This window comes from Electrona antarctica, assembly GCF_951216825.1.
Source record: "Electrona antarctica genome assembly, chromosome: 9".
Classification (NCBI taxonomy): Eukaryota; Metazoa; Chordata; class Actinopteri; order Myctophiformes; family Myctophidae; genus Electrona; species Electrona antarctica.
In genome coordinates this window covers 8,440,836-8,456,817 of record NC_136790.1, presented here as the reverse complement: position 1 = coordinate 8,456,817, position 15,982 = coordinate 8,440,836, and the positions used below count along the sequence as shown (strand labels likewise).

The 15,982-nt window shown below is 42.7% G+C and overlaps 1 protein-coding gene across 1 annotated transcript; it reads right to left on the bottom strand.

Moving 5' to 3' along the window:
* Positions 1-2,174: 2,174 nt before the first annotated feature.
* Positions 2,175-5,964, bottom strand: LOC306929446 (uncharacterized protein). The gene is made up of 2 exons (XM_079509987.1): positions 5,489-5,964; positions 2,175-3,206 (listed from the first exon to the last, which is right to left on the bottom strand). The coding sequence occupies exon 2, from the start codon at positions 3,175-3,177 to the stop codon at positions 2,278-2,280; it is 900 nt and encodes a 299-aa protein (XP_079366113.1). The 5' UTR covers positions 3,178-3,206; positions 5,489-5,964; the 3' UTR covers positions 2,175-2,277.
* Between the last annotated feature and the right edge of the window lie 10,018 nt (positions 5,965-15,982).

Here is a 15,982-nt window from a genome sequence, read left to right as displayed (position 1 = left end):
GCAGAAAGAATCGATAAAAAGCAGACTTGGCAACCTGACTGTAGAAAGTAACAGTACAGTAAAGAACTTGGGGATCACTATTGATTCTGAACTGAATTTTAATTCACACATTAATCATGTTACCAAGATTGCCTTTTTTCATCTTTGAAATATTGCACGAATCAGAGCCTATTTGTCACTGGACGATGCAAAAACGCTAATCCACGCCTTTGTTTTTTCTCGGCTTGATTACTGCAATGCACTTTTTTCTGGATTGCGGTTGTTTTTAGGATTGATTTTAAAATTCTTTTACTTGTTTATAAAGCTCTCAATGGTCTCGCACCTTCCTACCTACATGACTGCCTGCCGAAATATGTCCCAAACCGCCCCCTAAGGTCTTCCACTGTTGGCCTGCTCGCTTTGCCTAAAAAAATGGCAACTAAAAAATACGGGGAAGCAGCTTTTTGCTTCTACGGGCCGACGGCGTGGAACAAACTCCCACTGTACCTTCGACAGGCAGCCTCTGTAGACATTTTTAAAGCTCAGCTCAAGACCCACTTTTACACCCTTGCTTTTAATTGATTTATTTGTCTTTTAAAAAAAATGTTATTCATGTCCTCACTGTATTGTTTATGCCCTGCCTTTCTTTTCTTTTTTGTGTAAAGCACTTTGAGCTGCATTTCATGTCATGAAAGGTGCTATACAAATAAAGTTTTATTATTATTATTATTATTATTATTCAGTTCAGGTGGATCACCACCCATCACCACCCACCACCAGGCAAACTTAATGAACTGGTGGGGTTGCCCACAAAAAAAGACATTTTAACAAATACTGTACACTTTTTTGAAAAATCATGGCACTCCATCTATTTAAATCTTTTTGCACACCTATGTATACTGCCCACTTGTGGCGGCGCTACAAAAAGAGCAGTATGCAGCCAGAGACTCAGTGTGTCTTTTATAATGATGCCATGAGACTGCTGCTTAAAGTGCCACGGTGCAGCAGTGAGACATCAGACTGCTGCTTAAAGTGCCACAGTGCAGCAGTGCAAGCGGAATGTTTGTCAGCATCGGCGTACACACCTGCTCAGCTGTGCTGAAGGAACCTCATGTACAAAATGTATGTGTAGGCTGTCTGGTTCTGTCAACAGCATTATTCTTATTCTGACTAACCCTTTTGTTGAGTTCAGTCAGGTTTGTTTCTAAACTGTGGAACCATTGGCGTGTAAGCCTGTATAGTATGCATTTGTGATTTTATGTAGACAATGTGTGCCTTTTGCTTGTCTCTGTATTTGTATGTTTTTTTTTATGTCACTATGGACCTTGTGGCTTTAATAAAGTTTGATTGATTGAAGTAAAACAATTGAGTACTGTTTCCACCACTGATTTTCTGAAGCAGAAGCCTGAGTAGCTGAACTTCAGGAGAGGACCCAGAAACGGCAGGAGAGCCAAACACAGATGGGCTGCATCACCTTTCTGCCACTCGGCAGATAAAGGTTTGCATTTTGGGGGAAAGCTTAGTTCATAGATTTTGTGTAAAGGAGGGAAAACAAATGCATTAAGTATATAGTGCTAACCATTTCACTAAGTATTGAGGGTCCAAGACAAGTCATACATGGGCAACTGGCGGCCCGGGGGCCACATGTGGCCCTCAGGTTAATATCCGAACATTGATATGATGATTTCAGCTAATTAGTATTAAAATGTTAGTATTGTTTTTGTCCAATGTATTTACCAGTAGTTCATAAAGTTAACTAACTAAATGCATTTGAAATGAAATGTCAGGATTCAAAAATAGTAAAAGATTATTCAGGATTCCAATTAAAAAAATAGCACATTTTGAGCTTGTAGATCAGCTATTTTTGCTACGACAGTAATCTATAATTTCTTCCCTTACAAGTCTCTAGGTGTAAATAGGATAGGCATAATGCCTATCCTAAATGCAAAGTTATGATCAAATTAATGAAGTCAATGTTCATTCTATGACCAAAATAAACTAAACTGATATGCAGGGAGTGTGGAAATATAGTGGCCCTCTCCATTGTCAAAATTGCCCACCCCTGGTCTAAGTGGTTAACTGGACGTTTTAAGATGGGATTTACTCAACCTCGAATATTCAAAAGTTACAGCTTGAACCCACATTTTAGTAAATTGTCTCACGTTAAACATGGGGAAAGAAGGAGGACACAATGATATGTTTAAAAACTTTTAATTGAAGTCAATAGACATGATTATTGCCGAACATCCTGATCAAGTGATGAAGTCAAATGTTGCCGGCCGCTCATCATGATTTCAGTCACTTCTCAAGGTCTTCCGCCGTCTCCGTCTCCTTCTGGGCCTCCTCTGCCTCCTTCCAGGCCTCCTTCCTGGCCTCCTGCGCGATCTTCATCCAGGCCTCCTTCACACCCGCCTTCAAGGGCTTATTAAAGGCCTCCGCCCAGGCCTTCATCCAGGCCTCCGCCCAGGCCTCCTTCCATGCCGCCGCCTTCTCAGCCTTCTCCGCCGCCGCCGCCGCCGCCTCCTCAGCCGCCTTCACAGCCTTGTCCCAGGACTCCTTCCATGCCTTATTCGAGGACTTATCCCAGACTGCCATCCAGGCCTCCTTCCAGGACTTATTCCATGCCTTATTCCAGGGCTTAGCCCAGACCGCATTCCAGGCCTCTTTCCAGGCCACCGCCGCCTCGACAGCCTCAGTCTTGTTGGTCCCAGCACTCATGTCATCAACCATGGTCGTGTTGGTTCCAGCACTCATGTCATTAGCCATAGTCTTGTTGGTCCCAGCACTCATGTCATTAGCCATAGTCTTGTTGGTCCCAGCACTCATGTCATTAGCCATGGTCTTGTTGGTCCCAGCACTCATGTCATTAGCCATAGTCTTGTTGGTCCCAGCACTCATGTCATTAGCCATAGTCTTGTTGGTCCCAGCACTCATGTCATTAGCCATGGTCTTGTTGGTCCCAGCACTCATGTCATTAGCCATAGTCTTGTTGGTCCCAGCACTCATGTCATTAGCCATGGTCTTGTTGGTCCCAGCACTCATGTCATTAGCCATGGTCTTGTTGGTCCCAGCACTCATGTCATTAGCCATGGTCTTGTTGGTCCCAGCACTCATGTCATTAGCCATAGTCGTGTTGGTCCCAGCACTCATGTCATTAGCCATGGTCTTGTTGGTCCCAGCACTCATGTCATTATCCATAGTCGTGTTGAATGGAATCGTGTAGAATCCTGTTGGCACAAGACATGGAGTTAATACAGCTAATGACTTTTTTTTATAAACAGGGGAATAGACAAATTAAGTTAGAGCCATCCAATATTTGCCCCCTTCGAGGGCACCGGTCCAGGAGATCATTTCCCATTAATTTTTCCGTAGACATTTCAAAAAGTATTTAAAAACCTTTAAGCCTCGGACACAACAACTCAGCTGGTGTATCTTGACAAACAAAGGGCAGGGTACAACACTGGTTTGTTTTTCTTTCCAATTACTTATTCGACAAGCTTTTCCAAAACCCAACACTTAGAAAAAGAATCACCTGCACATAATTTCTTGACAGAAAGAAGCTGATAACATGTCTACGGTGGATTTTTACAAAACAAACACTTTGCAGTTTGGAACATTCAAGCTTTCCCTACAGCTGCAATGTTGGTGAGGTTAACGTTGTTTAACACAAGCAGATCGGAAATGCAATTTGGATCAATGGGATGTCAATTGAGGGTATTGAAACTCTAGATTCATCCCATTATTTAAACAAAAAAAACGAAGTGTTGCAATGCGGCTACTGCACAAGCAACAGGGTTCAAATCTGGGGTACAAGAGGAAAGTGCTTAGCGTAGCAGCTTTAAGGCTCTGTTAATTTAGTGTGTAGCACAGCGGTGCAAAAACTACCAAGGACCCCAAAATGTACAAATAGACCAATAAACCGAAATGAACATATGGGTCCATTTGGAACCCCCTCAAAGAACCATCAGGGTACCTGGAGTGAGAAAACACGCACCATATCAGCACCCTGAGGCCTCAGTCACACATATCAAACACCGATCAAACGTTTTTTTAGGCCACCACAATGCTTTTCCAATGGGAGTCCCATGTTTTGACCAGCATTGAAAAGCATTGTGGTGGCCTAAAAAAACAAACAAAAGACCAAACATTTGTTTGATATGTGTGAATGAGGCCTGACTCTGACCAGAATGGAACAGAGACTCTATAATTGGCAACTTTGGCCAGACATGTGAAGGAAGAGAAGCAATTTAATTATGGCTGAAATTATGGCTGCTTTGCATATAAAGCCCATTCAGAAATGCTAAAATGACAAAGTCAGACTGGAAAAGCTTAAAATTAAAGCTTAGGACAACTTTAGTTTTCTCAACCAAGGTTCTTGTTTTAGGTTGTTAGTAGCCGCAATTTGCAACTCTAGATTTTTTTTATAATGGGATGAATCTAGAGTTGCAATACCCTCCATTGACTCCCCACTCATCCAAATAGCGTTTGTGATCTGCTTGTCTTAAACAACGTTAAACTCACCAACATTGCAGCTGTAGTCCAAGATTGAATTATCCTTTCAATCTGCCGAGCTTGTTTTTCATAAAAATCCACCGTAGAGATCTTATGAGCTACTTCGGTCAAGAAATTCTGTGCAGGTGATTCTTTTTCTAAGTGCTGGAGTTTGGAAGCACTCGTCGTATGTCACTGAACGGCCCTGCGTACCACCCGTTTCGAATTTGAACATAATGCAGGAGGCAGCAGCTCGGCCCGTTAACAAAACGAGTGCTTCCAAACTGCAACACCTGCAGAGGATGTCTTGACAGAAAGTAGCTCATAATATCTCTACGGTGGATTTTTATGAAAAACAAGCTCGGCAGATTGAAAGAGGATAATTCAAGCTTGGACTACAGCTGCAATGTTGGTGAGGTTAACGTTGTTTAACACAAGCAGATCGCAAACCAAATTGGATGAGTGGGGAGTCAATGGAGGGTATTGCAACTCTAGATGAATCCAACCATAAAAAAAATCTAGCGTTGCAAATTGTGGCTAGGTTGTTAGTAAAGAGCGTATATTTATTTTAATTTGCCGCTTTATTTTAGCGATTCTAGCCTTTTGACAGGGGGGGCAGGGGCAATCGAACATGGGGCTAAATATGTATATTTCTTTACAAAATGTTTGCGAGTTTATTTTTTAAATATTTACTATAGTCCTACTAGACCCCAGAAAATTACACCTGGCCACAAAAGATCACATGATCTATTGAATGTCACATTTAGTAGATCCCATGATCTTATGTGGCCAGATATAATTTCCTGGGGTCTAGTAGGACTATAGTAAATAATACTGAAATCGCTGTAAAACGTTGTAAAAATAAACATGTATTTAGCCCCATGTTTGACTGCCTCCACCACAAAAATAGCTAAATTGAAAGAAAGCACATGGAAAAAAATAACACTCATCTTTTACTTTCTAAAACAATTTAGTATTAAAATGCACATTGGAAACAAACCAATTTAAAGCTCTTTACCTGGGGCAAGAAGACCGAGAAGACCAGCAAGAACACAAGTGCCTAACGGCCGGGCTCCACCGGGCGCGTCAGCGTCGCGTCTCCGTCACCGTCAGGGAACGTTCCCTTTTTAATCAATGAAGGGTGGCTCCACTGCCCGCGTTGACGGAGACGCGACGCGTGCATTAAAATTGAACCGGTGCGTTTTTTGACGCGACGCGACGGAGACGCAACGCGTCCGGTGGAGCCCTGGCCTAACATGGCTGCCACTGTCTGAGGAAGAAGTGAGTGTCTGACTGGCCCTCAGCAGAGGTTCTGAGGAAGAAGTGAGTGTCTGACTGGCCCTCAGCAGAGGTTCTGAGGAAGGAGTGTCTGACTGGCCCTCAGCAGAGGTTCTGAGGAAGGAGTGTCTGACTGGCCCTCAGCAGAGGTTCTGAGGAAGAAGTGAGTGTCTGACTGGCCCTCAGCAGAGGTTTTGAGGCTTGCTGCTGGTCCCACACAGCTGTTCATGATCAGCACTAATGAGTGGAAGAGTTGCTCACCTCACATGACTGTCTGTCATTGGATGGGAAAGTTTGGACACCCTGTGTCAGACTTCTGATTGGTCCCTGACTGACTAACCAGCAGGCTCTTTCTGATTTATCCCGCCCTGGTTCCGCCTATATGAGTACTTTTACTTTTAGTACTTTAAGTACATTTTGATACCGATACTTTTGTACTTTTACTCAAGTACATTTTAAATTCCGTACTTTTACTTGTAACGGAGTAGTTCTATTTTTAGTAGTTTAGTAGTTCTAATTTGTCCAGATTTTCATGTGTATGAGGTGACAGTACTTCATTAGACACCCTGGAGTCGTTTTTATGTGCAATGATGTATTCCCTTTGTATTTAGGGTTTCTTCCTGGAGGCTGAACCCTTAAAAATCATCCTCCTTATATAACAATAAGACCTGTTTTAGGGTGGAAAAAAATCATGGCACTCCATCTATTTAAATCTTTTTGCACACCTATGTATACTGCCCACTTGTGGCGGCGCTACAAAAAGAGCAGTATGCAGCCAGAGACTCAGTGTGTCTTTTATAATGATGCCATGAGACTGCTGCTTAAAGTGCCACGGTGCAGCAGTGAGACATCAGACTGCTGCTTAAAGTGCCACGGTGCAGCAGTGCAAGCGGAATGTTTGTCAGCATCGTCGTACACAACTGCTCAGCTGTGCTGAAGGAACCTCATGTACAAAATGTATGTGTAGGCTGTCTGGTTCTTTCAACAGCATTTTTCTCATTCTGACTAACCCTTTTGTTGAGTTCAGTCAGGTTTGTTTCTAAACTGTGGAACCATTGGCGTGTAAGCCTGTATAGTATGCATTTGTGATTTTATGTAGACAATGTCTGCCTTTTGCTTGTCTCTGTATTTGTATGTTTTTTTTTATGTCACTATGGACCTTGTGGCTTTCAGAGTTGGGGTCCGTTACTCAAAAAAGTAATACACTACATATTACACATTACTTTTGAAAAAAGTAATGCCTTACTTTACTTGATTACTCCCTGGAGAAAGTAACTAGTTACACTACTCGTTACATTACTTTTGCGTTACTCCATAAAATCGCCTGAGATGCATTGTCACATAATTTACCACCACTTAACAAATCTTTAAAATCCTAATAAGGAGGACATACACAAGATCTTTCTTTATGCTCTTTACCAGGTTGTGGAGGAATAAAACAAAATGGGCCTTTCCAAAACGGTCTAGTGCAGTGGTTCTTTTAACCTTGTAAAACTTTTTCTATGCAAACTTCTAATTAATTATTTAAGTACATTGTACATGTTATGTAACAGTGACAGCAGTGGCTTTCAATCAGTGGTCCATGGACCACCAGACACCAGTGAGCCTTGAGGGTGTTCCAGGTGGTCCCCAGCTAAATGATGGAGAGTTGGTAACCAAATGGACACTCATTAGATATTTAACCCTTATATCATTAACTCTTGATAGTGTAAAATGAAACCAAATCCATTTGGTATGATATATGGTATGATATGAAAATGGTTGAAAACCACTGTACCACAGGTTCTCTAGGCAAATATTAACCCAAAATATATTCAAATAAAATAATGAGACTGAGAGAAATCAGTAGCCTATATGTTCACAGTGCTTTAGGATCCCTTTCTTTATGATGTCGAGTTCCCTGCTCCATTGCTCATTAAATGTAGTTTTTCATTTCGGCATATTTGGTTTATTCATCTCTGCATTAACTAACTAGCGAGTGATTGTGAGAGCACACATTCTACAACAAACAAACCGACCCTCCCACTGGCAGTGTTGCCAAACTTGCCAGGTTTTGGGAGAGAAACAAGCAGCCATGTCTATGAAAACAAGCCCAAAAGAAGCCTGACTGGGCTATTTTATAAAACAAGCCCAAAGTCGCTTATATAATAAGCGGACATGGCAACACCCCAACGTCTGCTCTGTCTCTGTTTATGACAGTGGGAGTGAGTGTGGCCGGCTCGATGTGGAGCTGAGCAGCGCTGCGGAGATTTTAATCCCGAGACGACGTAAATGACAGTTATGACACAAGCACTGTATATCACAAAAAACGGACAATGATGTGTCCAGCCAGAGGTTGAGGTGGGAGGGAGGACGACAGGTGGGTCTAAAACCGGACGTCTGGGCCTGGCCACCCTACGAGTCCATGACAGTAACAAAAAGTGCTGTGCTGCTGCTGATCTGACACCGGTTTGAAATGTTCTAGTCCGCGACTCCGCTAGTGCGTTGCCAGCACACCATTAGTGTTCATGTTCAACTCATCTCCGTTGTGTGCATTATTCTCCAAAGCAACACTGCTGAAAGCAGCCACATGACGCAAGTAACGAGTAACTGCAGCGCTACAGCGACCAGTAACTGTAATGTGATTATCAATTTGGAGGAGGAGTGTCGTTATATTACTCGTTACCGACCAAAGTAGTGTGATTACAGTAACGAAATATTCCGTTACTCGTTACACCCAACTCTGGTGGCTTTAATAAAGTTTGATTGATTGATTTAAGTAAAACAATTGAGTACCGTTTCCACCACTGACTTTCTGAAACAGAAGCCTGAGTAGCTGAACTTCAGGAGAGGGCCCAGAAACGGCAGGAGAGCCAAACACAGATGGCCTGCATCACCTTTCTGCCACTCGGCATATAAAGGTTTACATTTTGGGGGAAAACAGCCTCGACAAGCTTAGTTCATAGATTTTGTGTAAAGGAGGGAAAACAAGAAAAAGTGCCCTTCTGGGCACAGGTCTCCACCAGGAGGATAGGAGTGTGTGTGATGTTTGGCAAAATGTTTAGGAGTAATATAAACATGTTTGTTTGTTTTTTGCAACAATTTTCTTCATTGTGTTGAGGAAATGCAGAGTCAGATCACTCATAGCATCTCTGAGGATAGAATTCTGGATGAGCAGGACATGTGCAGCATTTTGTACAAAACGGGCCACTCCTGAAGACTTTGGAAGGCAATCTTAGCCAATCAGTGTAGAATCTGAGAAATCAAACAGACTCGTCTTGATCACATGACTACAGAGATCATGTATACCGATTTGCATGAGATCTGGATGAAATCTGTGCGACTAATATAAACAATGTGTTTTGCGGAAATCGGCCTCATGGTGGCGCTATAACCGGCAGATGTGGAGGGATGCAGGGAAAATGTGCGTCTAGGGAGTGCGCATACAAAGTTGTACACAGAACGATGCAGTTAGGTAAAAACAGGAATTGCAATGTTATAGCACCACCATGAGGCTGGTTTGGAAAATCGTCCTCAGCCTAGTGGAAATGTGAGTGTATAATTTCACGGAAATTGCACACCGTTTGTGATTTGTGGCATTTTGTTCGAAACGGACCAATCATGTGAGCTTTGGAAGCGAATTGGAAGCCAATCAGGAAGGAAGATGGGAAATGGTGCAGATCCGTGTTGATCACATGACTATGGAGATAGTGTATACCGAATTGTGTGATGTATGGATAAAATGTGTACGAGTAATCTACAGAAATGTGTTTTGCCTAAATCGGCCTCATGGTGGCGCTATAACAGGCCATTGAGGAATATTTGGGGCAGAGATTCGTCGTTGGCATTCAGGGAGTGTGTGCAAAGTTTGGCATGGATCGGGCCAAAGGTGCCGGAGATTAGCTGGTAACAGACGGACGGAAGGAAGGACGGACGGACGCACACACACGGACGGAGTGCAAAACATACCCTCTCCCCATGCCTTCGGCCTGGTGGAAACAAACAGACACAGATGTGCAGATACCCAGGCAATAGAGACCAACACTTTCAACTGCACGTGCACACAAGCATATACTCAGGTATACGAGTTAACTCATAAACCAACTAAATGGAAAAAGCGGCACTCCAAAATTAAGACTGGCTCAGATGCAATTCCTCATGTTTATTTGCGAACGCTGACGCGTTTCGGCAGAGCAGACTAATTAAAGTCTCAGGTACAGTACGGGTGTCAGGCAATTAAGGATGCACTTATTTGCATAATGTCTTCAATCTTTAACTCTGTCTGTAAACACTAAAAGGAAGTTGAACGCACGCACACACGCACACACACTGTTACGGTCCTTTAAAATTGGCTCGAACAGCAAGGACCATAACATAATCAGGACACAATGCCAGGTTAAAAGTTTACCAAAAATATAACAAATTTATTTAAAATTGAAATCAGGCATTAAATAGCAAACACTGAACCCCAACCAAGTCAGGAATATAACACAAAAGGAAAAACTGAATAAATATAGGGTTAAAGTAATAAATGCCGAAAACAATAATAAAGATAAACTCAAGACCTAACTAGGCATCCTACAAACAAACATATGGGCTGGCAAACTAATAAGTGAGGGAGCCCGGGGAGCTATGCACTATGTGCATGTCGGAGTCCCCAGACTCCCCATAAACTACCAAAACAAAAGAAGAACTAAACTAAACAGAAACCAAACGGCAAACAAATACTCACTACCAGCCCAGTAACTGAAAGTAAAGAAAGCGCAACAGAACACAGGGGGAACACAACTTTTCAGGTTGGGTGTTTGGGAGACAATGAGCTGCTCTCCACAGCTCCTCTTTATAGCCTGCTGCTAATCATGCAACAAGGCACAGCTGACACAGGGTGTGGCAGCCAAGTGATTGACAGGTGAGTCTCTAAACCAGGGGTTCTCAACGTTTTTGGCCGGGGACCCCCGAAAATGCTTTGGCAATGTCTCGGGACCCCCGCCCCGCTCCCTCCCGACCCCCAATATAAATTGACTGCTACAATAACCTTAAACCATTTTGGGCGGGAACCCCTTTTGGTGTTTTAAGCATCGTTATAATTTAGCCATTTAAAAATAGCAGATCTACAAGCTCATAGTGGCGCGCTACGAGCTTGTAGGTCTGCTATTTTTGAAAAATCGTGATTTTTTTTTTTTTAAATACATATTTTTTTTTATTTTTTTTGGGGAAAATAATTTGGGGACCCCCTAAAATAATTTGGCGACCCCCCGAGGGGTCGCGACCCACGGGTTGAGAACCCCTGCTCTAAACCAGCAGCATAGATCATAGCAGCATAGATAGGCACTACAACAGAAGAAAGACAACATTAGTGAACCGACAGATAAACAAATGATAGAGTCTTATTAGAGAGTGTATAGTGTACCAGCACACAACACCATCCCCCCCCCCCCCCCCCCCTTTTTTCCCCTCACTGTATATATTTCTTTTCCCTTTTTACCTCCTTTATGATGAATTCCTGTTCTGTCTATAGAAGTGTCTATTTGTACGTCTCTAAATGTTTTGATGATTTGAACATGGTGGACCCTATTGGAAACAAGTGTAATGCTTAATTGGGTCGTCCACTCACAGTTAACAGCCTTTGTATTGAGTTTGTGCTTGAAATGTACTGTAATTCTGCAAACTGTTAATAAATTCTTCAATCAATCAATCAATCAAACCATGCTTTGATGCCATGTGTGCATATGTGCAAGCACCCAACACCCCCACCCTAAATTATTAAATGCTGGTGAAACCCATCATTTGATAACATTTTCCAAGACTAATCAAAATCTCCAAAGAAACAAAACACAAAAATCTTTGCTACATAAGACTGTCACTTTCCAAATTATACTCTCAAAATGTATGTTACTATACTTAACCATTACTAATTACATTATTTTTTTGTCTCAAAGCCGATTTACGAACAACAAAACACATGCTCACCAACTCAGGACAAATGTGTAAAAACCCTCAAGTGTATGTCCGGTTTCAAGAAAGAGTAACGTTAATGAACAGAATAGACAGATGCTAGAGTATAATAAAGTATAGGTAGAGAGAGTGTATAGTGTACCAGCACACAACACCATGCTTTGATGCCATGTGTGCATAATGTGCAAGCACCCAACACCCCCACCCTATGTTATTTGGTTTCCAAGTGCTTCACCCCCCCTGGGTCAAACACCTGCACCCTTAAATTGGACTTCTGGTCTGCCTGAAAGACTGGCAAGCCACAACATGAGTCAACCCGAGAGAGGTCACAAACAACAACACCTGCGTTGGTGTAATTTGGACCCACTCCAATTGCTCCCCCACCAGATTTAGAAAGAAAACAGCAGGAGCAATGGATTCCTTTGGTTTCTCATGAGCCAGATTCAAGATGCCACGCCTATCCCGACGTGGTGCTATAATTTGCCTAACCACACCCCAGTCATCCTGACCGGATGCATCAAGTGGAGACCATTTTTGCATGATCAGGTTGTCAGTTAGAAAATCCCCCTTTGACATGCACTCCACCTCAGTAGAGCCGTCAACCAGCTCTGTCACCTCCACCTTCTCCTCAGACATGAGCTTCACTTCAGACAGGGCCACGCCTCCTGACTCACCGGACAGGGACACCTCTGTCTCACATGGGGTACTGGCCTGCTGCGTCTCCACCGAAACCACGTCGGCCCCACCCACAACAGCACCATTAGTCCCACCCCCATCTAGATCTACAAGAAAGCTCTCACTCAAGTCAATTTCATCATTATAGCTTTCCAGCTTCTCATCAGACCAGTTTACATCAAACGAGGCAAAAATGGTTGGAACAGTCACCCCCACCTCATGTTCACTTGGCACCACCTCAGGGGTCATCAACAACGTTCCACCAGGTACATTAGACTCAGTACAGGTTTCTTCTGAAATAATTGGAACCACACTAACAAAGTCACCAGGTTGAGGAGCCAGACCAAGCTCTAATTCACTCAGACAAATGGCCTTCGTGTACTCCTCCCTAAGCCGCACTAATTCAAGTTTAGCATTCTCTCTGCTTCTCTCGAGATTACTACGCATCCTTTCGAGCTCCAACTCCTTCAGCCGAATGAGATTCTCCATAGACAGTTCAACCACATACTTTGAGGATTCAGGACTAGAAGGACCAGGAAGCACCCCCCTATCACTCAAGCCCACCCACAACACCCGTTTGAGAACTCGCTTTCTCTCTTGTGAAGCCACAGGTATCTTGTAGTGCAGGGGTTCTCAACGTTTTTGGCCGGGGACCCCCGGAAATGCTTTGGCAATGTCTCGGGACCCCCGCCCCGCCCCCTCCCGACCCCCAATATAAATTGACTCCTACAATAACCTTAAACCATTTTGGGCAGGAACCCCTTTTGGTGTTTTAAGCATTGTTATAATTTAGCTATTGAAAAATAGCAGATCTACAAGCTCATAGCGCGCCACCGAGTGGCGTGCTACGAGCTTGTAGGTCTGCTATTTTTGAAAAATCGTGAAAATAAAATTTAAAAAAAAATCTTTTTTTTTTTTTTTTTGAAAATAATTTGGGGACCCCCTAAAATATTTTGGCGACCCCCCGAGGGGTCGCGACCCACGGGTTGAGAACCCCTGTTGTAGTGATCTGCAATTAAACCCAAATGCTCTTTGGCACAGTGATGGAAAACCTCTAATGTAGGGTCTCTCACAAAACCATCAAGTTTGAACTGCATGATTATTCAAAGAAGATTAAAGATTAAACAAAGAAGTCAGTGATGGATCTGTAGATCTGCTACTTTGGTATTTTTTGTGGACATGTGTCAAGTGTTCATATTTTGTCATCTTGCCCTTTGACCATCAGTTTTATCACCCTCCACAGGCCTAATCATCTCAGACCTATATTATTATATCATATTATATTATGGATTGCCTGACGCCAAGCTCAGATTTTATATCTTAATTAGGCTCCATACTGTCTGCCTGTAGTCAAAAGTTAGCTGGCATATTGAGAGGTCTATTTGGATAAACACTACATGCATTTGACCTTGGTGCCCAGTGAGAAAGTAGATAGGAGTATTTCTCTCTGTCTCTGCTAGCAGGGAAAGAATGTTATCTACAGGTTGCCTGGCAACGCCAGCGTCCACGCTTTCCCGGTCTATGGCCATCAATGACTGAACCAAGGAAGATGTCACGATACCAGGCTCATCAGCTATGTGCTGGTCCAATCAGCGTTCGACACCTAGTGCCAGCGTGGCAAAGTGGAAATTAACTGTGTAGTCAGCCAATGAAATGTGTATCAACAATAACGTATTCTACAGTATGAATAGCCTTTGAAATGAATTGTTCGTCAGAGACTACCCTGTGCCCTTTTGGTGGTACAGGGGAGAGTGTAATTTGGCTGTATGCGGATCTGTTCTGTCTCTCTGATCTGAAAATGAATTAACTAAACCATAATTGCTCGGACTGGACAATCCTTCTTCCTGGTGGTTTCATCTTTTTATTGGGTACAAGGTATTTTTCTAAAAGAGTATTTCCGGCTTAAAGGAATCCTGTTAAAACTAATGGTTAACTTGGTCATAGGCTCTCGGCCTAGTTGTGGTGCTGAGTATTTCTCAGTACTTTTGAGTACTTTCTCTAAAGTATTTTTTATAGTTTAGCCCTGTGTGGCTCAGTAATTCAGTATAATACAGTCCTTTATATCTTTGGTCCCTTCTGCATTTTATATGCAACTAAATGGTTTTATCTTAATTATAAATCCATCAAATTGGTCCATTTCGAACCGTCTTTTTTCCGAGTATAAGTCTAATTTATTTAATTAGCACCTCCGACAAAAAGGAACCACCCCCATTTTTATTTTTTATTTTCTGCCGGAAGAACAAAGTCCATGGTCATATTTTTTGAGCAGTGGTTTTGTCGATCCATATTCAGTTCTGGAACCGATCCTCCCCATTTTTGGGAACATACAAGCCGCGGATCTGTGGACGAACGGACGAAGCATGAAGCTTGAACGGTCCTGCACAGATTTCCCCCCCTACCCTCCTCCTGTCGTCTGTCCGAACGACGGTTCCTCTCCGCTTCGGTGCCCTCTGTCTGGGTCCGGTCTGCCTACATGATTCTCCCAGCTTGCTTTTCTGAAGTTAAGTAATTTGTCTTTCTGTAATCTTTCTTAGATTATACTGTTATTATAATTTTATTGCCGTACATTCATGTCTGGGACTTAATCCCTGAACATGTCTCAGTCACATTACTCTTCCTCCACTTTAGATTTTCAGGATGTAGCGCAACCATGCATGGGCACAACATCCTCAACCTTTATTTTACTTTCCACTTCGATTTCTTAGCTGTTATAATATGTTTGCCTTTCATCATGCGGTTATCATTTGTCTTGTTTTATGTTGATATATCGCTGTAGGAACCCATACATGTTACTTAATTTATAGTCTTCTTTCTCTCAAACCTCGACGGGGGTGCGAGAGTAGAGTAGGTTCTTTTTATACCGTAAAAGGTCTGTGATTCCTTTCACCATTACATTACACATGATTATTTTTTAACACCCCTTTTTACATTGTTTTTAGAGTGTGTAGGCTTCTTATCTAAGGAATTTAGTCTCTCACTCCCTCTCTGGGACTGAGTGCGTGCGTGTGCGTGCGTGTGATAACGCATGCCTCCAACTCTCTCTCTCCTTCTCTCCTTTTTCTCTATCTGCCTGTGGGCCTCTCTGTCTGTCTGCGTGCGTTTTCGTGCGTAGGTGTGTATATCACTGTCTTGTGTTGGAATGGATGTGTGTGTTTGTCCCGTACAACAGTTATTCTTCTTTTAGGCCTAATAGTTGAATGATGTGGGTGTGTGTGTAGCGTGCCAGTCGTTCAATGTCACCTATTTATACTGTATATAATTTTATTTGTATTTAGAGTGACTGAGTGAGTACGTTCGTCCTGTGGGCGGATATGTTGCCTTTGTCTATGTGTGTGCATGCGTTCGTGCGTGTGTCAGTAGCTGAGACAATTACGCACAGGGTGCGTGTGTGCGTGCATATGTGTTTGTCCGTGTTCATGTGTGTGTGTGTGGGTGAAACACTTATTTTTGAAGAGTATGATATTAGGGATGCGTGACGACTATTTACTATTGATTTATTTATCTGTCAGGCTCCGTGTCCCGCCATTTATCATCATTTCATACACTTTATAATTGCCTAGTGGCTGTGCCATGGTTTTTCAATTTTAGATAGGACCCCTTGACCATTTAAATGCCCATTATCATG

What these genes read in the sequence shown, in the direction of transcription:
- LOC306929446 (XM_079509987.1), bottom strand. Translation starts at nt 3,177, where the DNA reads ATGGATAATGACATGAGTGCTGGGACCAACAAGACCATGGCTAATGAC.